Here is a 13,509-nt window from a genome sequence, read left to right as displayed (position 1 = left end):
TTGGAGATTTGTTAAGTCTCTTATCTCAGTGTTTTATCCGGGGAATTCCCTCAGGTTCTCCTTTACATAAGTCTTAAGGTTAAGTCTGAGCTTGAGTGGAGGAATCGCTCTCCTCTGCCCTACAGTGGTCAAAGCAGGTTACTGCTTCTCAGGGGATCAGCAAAACTTAATGAATGCTTCGAAATTCATTAAACTGGAGTGTATATGCAGGCATTCTCACCCCAGCCGTGTACATTTAATCTGAGTTGGTGACTCAAGGAAGATTGAAGAAACGATAATTTTCACACTGTTTTATATCTATCATTGGATCTCTCAGGTATAGTAAGCAAATTCTTAACCATTTGGATTGACTCATACAGAAATAAAAGGAGACATACGCACAAATTTCATCAACAAAATGTTAATTTCTCAATATTGTGTTTATGAATTCACTCAGGAAATATGATTTTGCTCACAGTCACTCTTTTTAATTGTCTTATGCACTCATTAAAAGACCTCATTTATTGTCATTCAGACCCAGGGTGCATCTCAAGGAGTCAGAACAGGATCGCTGTGACAGTAACATTATGTACTTATTACAGTCATTTAAGATCTAAAATGAAATCAACCTGAAGCAACAATGTTTCACATTTCCTTTTTTTATTTATCATTTTTACAAGGTGATTTTGAAAGACTTTCATTATGCCAAAGAATGATTGGGTTTAATGAAGTGTGATTTTACTGCCTGAAATCTTCACAGCAACACAGTGACAAGCTTCCTTCCAAATGGACTACCATTTGAAACTAAACCTTAAAATCCGTATTAATCTTATCAACATGTTTGAATATTGACACAGTGGTTGAATACACAAGCTTTGCTTTCCACAAACTGCAGATCTTTGATTGGCACTCTGGGTTTTTAGTAGTATATGCATCATTAAAATCCACATTTTTCAACAAGAGATAAATCATGAAAACTGAAGCAGCTCTTTTAATGTTCAAAGCATTTTTTTTTTTTCAAACTACCAAAAGGTATAGACATACAGTTTCTGGTTTATTTATGACAACATGAATCCAGGTTTAGCAGACAATGGGAGACTGTATCTTACTGTATACACATCAAAAATAGCTTAGCACATTCAAAAGTCAAATGGAATGGTGACTTCTTTGTAACACAATAAATAGCTAAACAGTTAATCCACAATTATCAGCAGAAATTTAACTTCAAAACTGAAAACCAAAAAACATTCTGAAACTGTTTCCACTTGTAAAAGTAATTTACAAACACTTAAAACTGCATTTAATGATCCATTCAAACTGTGCTTTTTTTTTGTTTTGTTAAATACTCTGTCCTATCTGTCATCTTTACATTATCAACCTTTTTTGAGGCACAATTTCTGTGCCAGTTTTCCTCACCAGTCAGACACCTCCATAAAGTCCTCTAGTTCACTTATGGCGATTATTTCTTGGGGCTGATACCGCGAGTGGGCTGAGTTATCATTTTCACGAACTTGGCTTCCTGCAAGCTGGCTGTTTGTGTCGCACTCTGGGAACGACTCATATGGGCCATGTGTGTTGTAAACTGTGTTATGTGTTTTGCCTGAATCATTAACTGTGTCCATGTACGGAGTCTTCTCTGGGCTATAGCGAGGCCCTTCAGAGTTCGCTATAATTTCAGGGGCTTGATATCCGTAGATGCGTCCCTCCCTCACGGGCTGTTGGTCCTGGTAGGGAGTTCCAGGGGCTGAGGACCTGTTGTGGGGAACGAATTTGTTAGCTGCAGGTTGGTAGCCTTGGTAGCCTTCATAAAACACAGCAGGCTTGCCAGCTGGAGAGGGCTGGGAGAGGGGCTGCTGCTGCTGCTGCTGTGGCTTGACCTGCATTTGGGGTTGAAGCTGAGGCTGTAGGTATGTTTGCTGCGGCTGAGGCTGGAGCTTTGGCTGGGGTCGGGGGTTACTCTGAGCAGACTCCCGCACATTCAGCTGAACATACTTTCCTGTCTCTGGGTCGATGAAAGTCTTTGTTTTCACTTGAACAGGCACGTCCACTACAAAGTACTGGCCGGAGCCGAGGTCTTGCAGCACCTTACGCTGGGTCAGTGGGTAGGACTGGGGATAGCTTGACTCTACATGGTACTGTGTCACTGTAGCTGGGCGGTTTGCATGATGGAGAGTGGGAGAAGAGGGAATATGAGCAACTGTCTTTGGTGCAGCAGTGTGGGAAGCGGGGCCAGTAGCATGAGTGGAGACGATGGGAAGGGAAACGGGTGCAGTAGCATGAGGTGAGGCGACTGGGAGGGAGACAGGAGCAGTGGCGTGAGGGGAAGCATGGAAAGAGCTGTGAGACGATTGGTGCTCAGTGCTGGAAGAAGGCAAGCTCGACCCCAGGGCTGGAGCAAGAGCGAGGGAGAGAGGTGGGGTAAAATGAGGGGAAGCCACAGCATGGCGGTTTGAGGAGCATACCTCAGTGGAGGAGGAGGAAGGAATACCGGACACGTCTTGAAGAGGTTTCTCAACCCCAGCAGGGCCGTCTGCTCCGGCTTTGGGCTTTTCCTTGTTGATTCTTCGAGAAGTCAACCTTTTCGCCCTGCGCAAGGCTTTCTCACTCTTCGGGGGGACAGTTGGAGGCTTGCCCATAGAACGAGACACATCGCTGCTGAAGCTACAGGCGGATTCGGGTCTCTCGTCATAGTACGAGCTTCTTATATCCGACAGGTCTGCTGCACTGGTGGCAAAACTCTCAACACCCTCGGACATGTTGCTGACGACAGAGCGGGAGTCGTCTTCATCCAGAGCGATGCTCCTCCTGGAGTAAGGCCTGTGTTGAGGGAGGGGGACTGAGTAGTCCTGTGACGAAGATGTTGGTGGAAAAGATGAGAGTTCTCTGATTGCGGCAAGTCTGTCAGGGTGGACAGGAGTTCCAGCACTCCATCTTAATATGTCTTGCTCGTCCTCTCGTCTCTCCCTCTCCATAGGGGAACCCACTCGGTAATCCTCTCCGAAGCTTTTATGGAAGCGTGGTTTGACTGACTTGGTGAAAGAAGAACCTCTGAAACTGTTATCTTTCACCCGGAACATCGAGGGCTTGGCTCCCAGAGCAGGAGAGGAGGTGTTGGAACGGGGAAGAGATGGAGCTGGAGATGCAGGGGCATGTGGCCTATAAGATCTAGAATGGGATCCTGAGTCTTCAGATGATTCCGGCCCGACAGGATTGTTTTTCTGTTGGGGAGGTAAAGGGGAGTATATCTGCCTCTCTTTTGGCTTCCTCTCCGAGTCTGTTGAGGTGATGGCATAGTATTGGAGAGCCTCCATCCTCTGAGCCGCTTTGTCTCTTTCGCGTCCCTCTTTTTGATCTAGCATCCGTTCTTGTGCCCCTCTCTTCTCATCGTTCGGTGCCGCTTGGCTCTTCTCAAGAACTCTGGCCCTCTCTTCTTTTTTCTGTCTTCCTTCCCGCTGCTCTTCGGTGTGCTGCTCGGTTTTCCTTTGCTCCTGAATCAGATTGAACCTTTTCTGTTCTGAAATGTCTGCAGGTTGCTCCTGATCTCTCTGATTTATTTTCTTTCTCTCCTCAATGTCAGTGAGTATTTTCTCCTCAGTCTGTCTGGCCAGCCTTTGCTCCTCAATCAGAGAAGCTCTCCACTGCTGTTCCTCATGTGCAGCTCTTCTTTGCTGTTCCTCTAGAGCAGCCATCCTCTGCTGCTCCTCATGTGCAGCTCTCCTCTGCTGTTCCTCTAGAGCAGCTATCCTCTGCTGCTCCTCATGTGCAGTTCTTCTCTGCTGTTCCTCTAGAGCAGCTATCCTCTGCTGTTCCTCTTGTGCAGCTCTTCTCTGCTGTTCCTCTAGAGCAGCTATCCTCTGCTGTTCCTCTTGTGCAGCTCTTCTTTGCTGTTCCTCTAGAGCAGCTCTCGTCTGTTGCGCCTCCAGAGCAGCTCTTTTCTGCTGTTCTTCTAGAGCAGCGATCCTCTCCTGCTCTTTTTGTGCAACTATCCTCTGCTTCTCCTCTTCAGCAGCTCTTTTCCTTTGCTGCCCCTCTTGAAAAGCTCTTCTCTGCTGCTCCTCATGTGCAGCTCTCATTTGCTGCTCCTGTTGAGCAGCTCTTTTCTGCTCTTCTTCTAGAGCTGCTTTCCTTTCCTGCTCTTTTTGTGCAGCTCTCCTCTGTTGTTCCTCTTGTGCTGCTCTGTTCTTCAGCTCCTCTTGAACAGCTCTTTTCTGCTCTTCTTCCAGAGCTGCTTTCCTCTCCTGCTCTTTTTGTGCAGCTCTTCTCTGCTGCTCCTCATGTGCGTCTCTCCTCTGCTGTTCCTCTTGAGCAGCCTTCCTTTGCTGCTCGACTTCAACAGCTCTCCTCTGTTGTTCCTCTTGTGCAGCTCTCCTCTTCTGCTCCTCTTCGGCAGCTCTTTTCCTGTGCAGCTCCTCTTTTGCAGCTCTCGTCTGCTGCTCCTCTTGTGCAGCTCTTCTTTGCCGCTCATTGCTAGCAGCTCTTCTACGCGGGACCTCTTGAGAAGCTAGCCTCTGCTGCTCTCTGTGTTTTCCTTGCTGTTCCTCTGCTATCAATTCCCTTATCTCCTCAATTTCTTTCACTAGTTTTTCTTCTTGTCTTTGATTTGCTCTCATCTTCTCTTTTTGGGCAGCTCTGCTTCCTTCAGTGTGTTTTCCTTTTCTTTCTTCCTCTTCCCGTCTGTCTGCTTCTCGTTGTTTTTCCCGTCTCTCCTTGATCCTGTTAGCAATGGCCTCCCGCTCCCTTGTTCTCCTCTCCTCTTCTCTCTTAGCAGCTTTCCTCTCTTCTTCAGCCAGAGAAGCTCTACTTTCTGCAATTATGTGTTTTATTTTCACGTCTTCTGTGTCGTCTGTCCTAGAAGTGTGTTTGACCTCCGACTGTTTTGCTCTGTTCTGCTGTTTTGGCTTGGTGTCTTCATGCGGAGGTGTAGGTTTTTCTAAACTGTCCGTCTTAGCATTTTCAATCTTCTGAGTTTTTCTTGAAGTTCTTGTGCTATCCTCCATGTTGTTACCTTGCACCAAAGTGGGTTTCGGGTGCGGGTTTTTATCCAAACATGGTATTCTTTCAGCTGTTGGGGAAAATTCTTGAAGTTTTTCATTTGGATTGGTGTTATCACTTGGCTTCATTTGTTGTGTCACAGATGTGTTTCTTTGCCTTGGTCTATTGAGAGCAGAAGATGAGGCTGGTGCTTGCAAGGGAGGATTGTTTGACTGAGTCCTCTCATCTGTTTGATGAGCTCTTTGCATATCAGTTAAAGGTGCTTCTTCAATCCTTTCTTTCTTTACATGACTTGTTGGTGACTTTATCCTTCCTTGGATGTGTTGTGCATTTTTAACTTGAGTATCTTCATTGGCTTTGGCATCTAAAAGCAGTTTTTCTTGTCTTTCTTTGTCTCCTAGTTTAAACATCCCTGTCCTTTGATGTTCCTTCTCTGTAATGGGAAACACCAAGGGTTTGGGCTCTTTGTTCACTTTGGAGCTGACCTCTGTTTTATTTGGCAAAGTTTTCTCTTTCACGGGGAAGTCTTGTGGGTCAGCAGTGAACACTGGGCGTCTGCTATGACGACTCTGTATAAGTGGAAAGAATCCTTCCTTTTTATTGGGAGGGAATTCCTGGATTGTGTCGTCCCGGTCTTCTGAAACAATCACTTTTAACCTGGCATAGTCTGCAAGTGCGGATATCTCCGGTATTGTGGATGCTCTAGGTTTAGGTGTTGGTTTAACCTCAGGTTTTTCTCCACCTGATTCCCTTGTTGGGTTTGAATTTCTTAGGCTCTGTCTTTCTCTTAAGGATAAAGTGGACTTGCTCTCTGTTTGCTGTTTTCTGATATGAACAGCTTGACCCACCTGGGACTTCTCATTTTTAGAACCAGGTCTTTCTGTGGGACCATCACTCTGTTTGGAGGCCAGTTTATCTTCTGTTTCTCCGTTGTTCCTTTTCGCGTTCTCTTCTTGAATGTTTACTGACCTTGATTCTGCTGTTTTTCTTAGACTTTGATCCAACATAAAGACTTCATTTTTTCTTTCATTGTCTGATTCTTTGCTAAAAAGTCCCTTCTTTGACTGTAATCCTGGAAGATCCCTTCCCTTTGAAACAGCATCTGAAGAATCTGCAACATTTGCTTTCCTGTGTGGTTTATGATTAGTTTCTGCTGTCCCTTGCACTTGAAAGTAATCTTCCTCTGTTGGATGTGTTTTTGATTCGTCCACTGAATTCCCGCTGGCATTAATGCTTTCATGCTCTCCAGTTTCATCTTGAACATTCTGACTCGTTGCGTTAATGCTCTCCTGTTGATTGTTGTTTTTCAGTGAGTCAGACAGTTTTCTCACACTGGACAGCACGCTTTGTACCAGTAAATTATCTTCCAAATTTATTTCAAACTGATTTTCACTGCTGGCTGCAATGGTGTCTTTGGTTCTGTTGTCCTTTTTTAATTTTCCTTCAACAGAAGATGATGCAACTTGGTCATTAGCTGTAGCTTCATCTGAAGCAACAGCTGTGACATGTTTTTCTCCTTTGGTTATGTTGTCCTCAGTTACCGCTGACACAACTCTGATGGCAATGCTGTCTATATGCACACTATCATCCACTTGATTATTTTCTACTTGTCTGTTCTCGTTGTCAGTTAAATTGTGAGATGCACTAGTTTTACTGAGAGGCTTTGGTGGTGTTGAGTGATGTTTCTTTTCGTCCAATAGGGGTGCACTCTTTCCATCTGTGTCCCTGCTGTTGGATGGATTTATGACAGTGGACATATCTTCTTTCACTAAAGGCTTGATGTTCTGCTTTATCAAAGATTCAGCACCATCTCTTTTACAATCATTCATTTGGTTGATTTGCTTGGCCACCACGTTGGAATCATTGGCATGTGTTGTTTGGCTTTTTGGTGGATTTTTCTCGTGAACATTAACCTTTACTTCATCTGTTCCTATACTCTTTGAACGGTTCTCTATTGGCGTTACATTTGTGAAGTCTTTAGTTTCTCCGGGTATTATGTCTTGGTTGTAGAGAAGGGATTGAGTTTCTGCCAGTGTTTTATTTTTAGCAGGTACAGTGACATTGGAAGGCGAGACTTTTTCACGCGCTGGTTCTTGGAGTTGTGTTTCCCTTTGGGGACTTGCATCTGCGTAGGAACTCTCCTGCTGTAGAGTGACCGTTTCAAACATATTGTTCTGTTTTGTCTCTCGGGTTGAAGCTCCTTGGATGTTTTCAGGATGAATTTTCATTCCTACTTTAGTCTTATCATCTATCATTGTAGGATGAGTGCCTTGAATAACTTTGTCCTTACTCTCTACTTTGGTATTTAAAGATGTATTACCTTTGCTTGTCTCTGGATCTGAGCTTAGATTTCCTTCCTTTAACTCTGAATTCCTGCTTTCTTTTGCGTTAATTTGGTCGGGAGTGTTAGGAGAATTAATCTCAACATCGCTTAAGGATGGTTTTCTTTCTCGCACAGTTACCATTATTCCTCTGATCTGCAAGCTGTCATCAGCCACAGGAGTCTTAATTTGACCAAAGACAATATTAAGTGATGAATCCTCAAGAACTGCTTCGTGTGTACTCTCAGCCTTTTCTGTGGTTATAGCTTTTGAACTTTTGACTTCAACGACAGGTCTAGCTTCTTTCTCCTTGATGAGATTGACAGTGTCTAAAATAAGATTGTCTTTAGGTCCATCAGTCTTGTTCCCAGAGTTTTCTTCAAGATCTGATTCCTGCTTTAATTGCTTGGTTTTAGGTGGTTGTTCTTTACTATGTATTGGAGAGCGATTCTCTTTATTTTGATGTTCTACCAAGCCGTTGTCGGTTCTCGTGGTCAGTTTTGATTCTGTGGGTGGTTTTGGCACGTCTCCATTCATTGGTTCTTTGAGAACTTTCTGCGATTGGTCCAGAGACTGACTGGTTGTTGCTGCAGACTTAACTGGGATTGTAGCAGAGCTGGAAGGTAAAGCAGACTTGGCTGGTACCATCTTTGTTCCTTGGGGCTCCATATGGTGCTTTAGTGTTGCATTACTGGAAATTGTGCTGTCATGCTTTTTAGGAGCGTCCTGTGATGGTGGTTTCTGTCGAGCATTTATAAACTGATTACCTCCTAATTGCTTGGTAGAAGTTTTGGATATAATTCCATCTCTTTTAGCAAACCCCTTCTCTTTGATCGCAGAAATCTCTTTTTCAGCGTGAGCTTTTATCTTTGAAGTCAGAATCTCCTGCTTCGTCTGAGCTCTCTCTTTATGGGACAACGTCTTTGGAGGGTTTGAATGGGGATCTTTACTTGGACCTACACTTTGCTCAGTTAACTTGGGTTTTCTTCCAGCAGGGAGCAGACTAACCAAATTTGAATCCTTTTGCTGTGAGACATCAGGTTGTATCAGTGGGTCACATGTTTCCAACTTTTCAACTCTGTGCTCCTTTACTTCATCAGTAATGGAGTCACTTTTTGTTACGTTATCGCCATCGGGAAGTGCATTATTACCGCTGGATAATTTGAATTCTTTGGATGACTCACTGTAAATATACTGACCTTCTGTCAATTTGGGAGATTCAAAGCTGCTTACGTTGTTGTTCTCTGTGTCAGATGTTGCAAATTTGCGAGTAGGACTTAGTTTGTCTTTAGATTTTTCTTCAGTCTTTCTTTCAAATGTATCAAGACATAAAAGTGGTGTTTCATTGGCATCATTTGAAGAACTATTTCCTGCAGCAGAGATTTTGTTTCTGACTGTTGGTGTATCAGTAAAACCATATTTATCTCTAAGACGGTTAAACTCATCGAGCCCTCGGTTAGCTTGATCTATACTTTGCCTGAAAGTTACAATCAAATCTTTGTTCTGTTGATGCTCTGGTTGAGTTGACTGGTCCTGATATTTGAACTCTTCATTTTTATCAGCATCCATGTCAGCAGGAACATCTTTCTTTATCTCGTCATCTTTTGTAAGAACTGTGTTTTTGACTTTCTGTTTTTGATCTCCTTTCATCTTCTCCTTTATTTTTGCCAATTCTGCTTTGGCTTTAGCTAACTCTGTCTTAGCTTGCTCAACTTTATCTGGCTCACTTTTGACCTGTTGTGACGATATTAGCTTTGGTGCTGGTTTAGCTGACTCTTCCTGCATCATCTCTGTTTTAGTTTGCTCTAGTTTAGTTGTGATGACTTTGGTTTGTTTGGAATTTTCCTGCTCTCCCTCTTTTTCTTCAACTCTTTCCACTTTAGCTTTGCTCTTCTGTGTTGTAAGATTTGCATCATTTACATGAGTGGCTTGAATTACATTTTTATCACCAACTTCAACCTTCTCTCGTTCTGCTTTAGCTTGCTCTTCTATCTGCCGAAGTTCTGCATGCGCTACTTTCCTTCGCTCTGCTTCAGCTTGTTCTGCTTTAACTTTTTCTGTCCTGATTTGTTCTGCCGTAATCCGCTCTCTTTCAGCTTCTTCTGCTCTTAACTTTTCTTCCTCAAGTTTCTCTGCTTTGATCCTTTCTAGTTTGGCCTTTTCAGTTTTAGACTGCTGTATTCTCGTCTGCTCTGTCTCCTCCAGTTCTGTTTTTATGTGTTCTTTGAACCTCTCTGCTTCAGCTTGTTCTGCTTTGACCTGCCCCTCCTGCTCCTCTTTCATGTGTTCTGCTGCCTCCTCTGTAATATGACTTGGCTCTGTTACCCTCGGCACTATTGTTTGCTCTGCCTTTGTCAGTACCTCACTTGTCTGTTCTGGTTGTTTTTCTGTCGACTGCTCTATCAAGTAATCCTTTTTCTTAATTTCCTCAACATGTTCTGCTCTGCCCAGGTTTACTCTCTCTTGCGCTGATAGTTCTGCAAAGACATGTTCTGCTTTGACTTCCTCTGAACCAGTCTGCCCTGCTAAATTTAACCCAGCTAACTCCTCTTTGGGCCGCTGCTCTTTAGCCCAGTGCTGAGCCACTGCCAGCTCTGCTTGGGCGTGTTGTGCTTTTACGTGCGCTGCCATGGCCTGTTCAGCCTTGACCCCGTCATAACTTCTATCTTTTGCTCGGTTTTCCATTGCGGGGTCAGTCACATTGGCAGGTTTGGCACTGTTCAGCATATTATGTTCAAACGGTGGTTTAGTTTCTTCTGGTTGGAGACTTTGCATTTCATACCCATTTGGAATTGTCGTATATGGGTTTATCTGACCTGTTTCTTGAGTGAGCATTGCATAGTCTTTATTCAAAATAGGAGTGTGCTGGTTTCTGTTTTCTTGATCAGTAAATCTGTTGGAAGTTTTAGGCGTATAATCATTCATTTCATTTTCCTTGTTATGTCTGCTTTGCTTTTGAAGTCCATAATTGTCCTTAAAAGCTCCCGGTTGCTGATGTCCATAATAAGCTTGGTTTTCTCTGGTGTTATTGCCCAAAGCACCATATTGAGGATGTTGGTTAGAAATATTAGAATTGATGAAGCCATCCATTGCATAAGAAGTTCCACCAAAATCCTCACAGGACTGTTTTTTCTGAGGCTCCTTATGAATATCATGATGACTGTCTACTCTGTATTTGTCTCTTGGTAAATGTAGCTCCTCTTTTGTCATGGCTGCTCTTTGATAATGTTGGTCTAGTCCCACTGAAGCAGTTATCTCTTGTTTCCACGGATAGCTTTCTGCACTCAGACTGTGATATTTTGTGTCTTGGCTGTTTGCCTGTCTCCACATATCCTGTGAGGACACATTTGTGTAATCATAGCCGCTGTCTTTGTGCTGCTGATATCCATCCACCTGGGTTAAAAACTCTCTGGTATGATTGTTTTCAGCATTTAGCCATGGCGTTTGTGTAGCTGTATAGGGAGGCTTAAGCATGTATCCATCTCTCCCCTGAGTGTCTACATTATCCATCATGCCTTGCTGGTAGGGAGTAAATGACGATAAGTCCTCATAGAGATTCTGTCCATTAGCCAGCTGACTGCTTGTGTAATTTTCAGGTATGAAGCCAGTGAACCCAGAGTGATGAACCATCTCACCTTGCATCTGAGCTGTCTGGTAATCACTTGAAGTGTATTCTGAATATTGGCCTGTATTTGCGGCCGCAGGCTCATAATTAGTTGCAAAGGACGATCCAGGGCTAAAATACTGGTTTGCATAATTGTGTGAGACTGCATTTGTCCAGCCGGATTCCTCTACCTGAGGATATTCTGCATCTGGGAAATCCGGGATATCTATCACAGTGTCTCTTGGCTCCTGGATTAAAGGCTGTTTGTTTTTGTCCTGTGTCTCCAAGCCCTTGAATTTGGTGGGACTGTAAGTGCTTTTAACTCTTTTCCTGTTGTCTTTGAGATTAAAGAGAAGGCTTGTTGCTCTGGATTTGTAGCTCGACATCCTAATATCAGGAGTGGCTCCCCTGCTTTCGGCTCGCACTGGGGGATGTTCCACAAGTTGAGGGGAAACCGCGCTCTGCCGGACCTCTGACGTCTCTGATTCTTGATGTGCATGAACTACAGGTGTGAGCAGCTGGCTGATGTTGAAGGGAGTTGTGCTTGTGTTACTGCTGACGACATTTGGTGCCACTGATTTTGCATCGTTTCCATAGGGAATACGATAATCATTGCTATAAGACACTCCTTGTTTATGCATTGTCATCTCTGTAGAGATATTTTGCTCTGTCATCATTTTGATTTTTTGCTGGAGGGCTTTGACAGAGCTGATGGTGTCCTGGACGCGTCGAGACATCTCAATGGTTGGCGATGCCGTCGATGGGCGTTGGGGTTGAAGCCTGTTTGTCCCGAGGCTTTGCGCCCGCTTCCTGTAGGTGTAATGACCCGCTAACTCCGAGTCGCACCGTTTCTCCACTGCGGACGCTCTGTGCAGCATTGTGGATGTCGAGGTGGCGCGCGGAGGAGAGGGAGGCACTACCGGTGCCCAGTTATTCCTCAGGTTTCTCATTCCCCTCTCCTCAAACCTGTATGGAACCTGTGGTTGGCTCTCCAGCGAAAGCTCCTTGTACATTGGTGTCTCGTACCACTTGGGGAAGTCTGGATAGCGCATAAACCCTGAGACTTCTCCTTGCTGGAAGGGAAACCTGTTATGATCCCGCCACACTTTGAATGGACTGAACTCACTGTGTATAAAGAAGTTAGAGTTACAGTTGACCTGTGTGGACATGCTGTGTTTACTGTGGGAAGATCTCATAAAAGAGGGTCCAGAATTTATGTGACTCATTGCTGCTACTTCAGAGGAGTAGAAGCCAGCGTCCCGGGAGGAGAATGGACCAGCTGAGGAGAAATGGCCGCTGTTAAAGTTGTCCTGATATGATGTGGAGAATTCAGAAAGTTCCCTTTGTATACTCATGAGAGCAGATTTGTCCCAGCTGGTGTCATCATTCAACTCTCTGAGTTTACCGTCCATCCCGGCTCCATCCCTCTGTCCCTCAGAGTTAAAAGCTCTGATCAGAGAGGAGACTCTGGAGCGGCTTCTTCGTTGCTGTGAACTCACCTCAGTAGCGCCGTTGCTGAGAAAGGACAGCTGTTCTCCTCTTAGAGGTGCCTCCTGTTGAGAGGTTTCCACAAAGGACTGCTGGAATGTGGCAGAAACTCTCCCTTGTGTCCTTTCCCCATAATCCTCCCACTGTGGATCTCTTTGGATCTCAGCCCCATACATCCCTCCGTGGATCCAGTTCTGTTCATACTGCTGCATCCTGAGGCTGAAGCTCTCATGTGCAGTTCTCTTAAGTTCCTCCCTCTCTCCGTCTCTGTCCTGAGCACTCTGGCTAAAGGCCAGCTGTCTGTCTCTCTGGGTGCAGGGTGAAGATGCACCCAGGTCTGAGTCGTTATAAACGGCCTCATCTCCGATGCAGAGACTCCTGAATGCTCGATCTGTCAGACTGCTGACCTCACGGTCCGTCTCGTCCGGGAAGGACCCAGCACTGGAGGTGTCGCTGTAGCCTCCGTCGCTGTGCTTTCGATGCCCGCCACTCTTTCGTCCAGAGCGGCGTTTCTCAACCGATGTCATGATGCAGGCCCGTACACAAACTGCTCCGTCCTCAGCTGTGCAGTCATTCACGCAAACGCAGACCTCTGAATGATAAACTCTGCCCGCTGCAGGAGCTGCAAGCCCAGAGTTTGGGGCTCCTGTCAAGACTTTGTAAAGCCTGTAGCTCCCTAAGGCATGGTGCCTTTTAGTTGGCCTTCATCCAAGAAAATCCTGGAATATTTTGTTTTCCTACGAGAGAAAGAAAGGAGAGTTAACTTGGACCCGACGGTACACTTAAATAACCATCCTTAAAATGATTTGTTTAAACAATCGTTTAGGATATGTGTTCTAAACTTATTCTCAAACCAAAAAACCTTTAAACTGAGCACCACTTGTTGTGTCCTTGATGAGAAGCTTTTTTTTTTCTTTTGCATTAAGCAGCGATGTACTGTATGTGGTTCTGAAAACAGCCTTGTTAATCCGTCTCCTCAATCACTGTGACCTTCAGAAACATGTTGTGAAGAAAACTACACTGTTGCTAGGCACTGTAAAGACAGCCTCACGTGAGGTATTTTAGGAAAGCAGGACACAGCTTCGATGACCACACACACACACACACACACACACACACACACAC

General features: G+C 44.7%; 1 protein-coding gene across 1 annotated transcript; it reads right to left on the bottom strand.

The window, feature by feature from the left end:
• Positions 1 to 619: 619 nt before the first annotated feature.
• Positions 620 to 12,884, bottom strand: LOC132976069 (uncharacterized; the record flags this gene model as incomplete). Its single annotated transcript, XM_061041005.1, has 2 exons — positions 620 to 8,197; positions 10,928 to 12,884. Coding segments are annotated over 2 exons (8,763 nt in total), but the record flags the coding sequence as incomplete, so codon positions are not given.
• Positions 12,885 to 13,509: the final 625 nt, after the last annotated feature.

The sequence above is a fragment of the Labrus mixtus genome, chromosome 6, assembly GCF_963584025.1.
Source record: "Labrus mixtus chromosome 6, fLabMix1.1, whole genome shotgun sequence".
NCBI classification, from domain to species: Eukaryota; Metazoa; Chordata; class Actinopteri; order Labriformes; family Labridae; genus Labrus; species Labrus mixtus.
The sequence above is the reverse complement of the archived record's forward strand: the minus strand, read 5'-3'. Positions and strand labels throughout refer to the sequence as shown.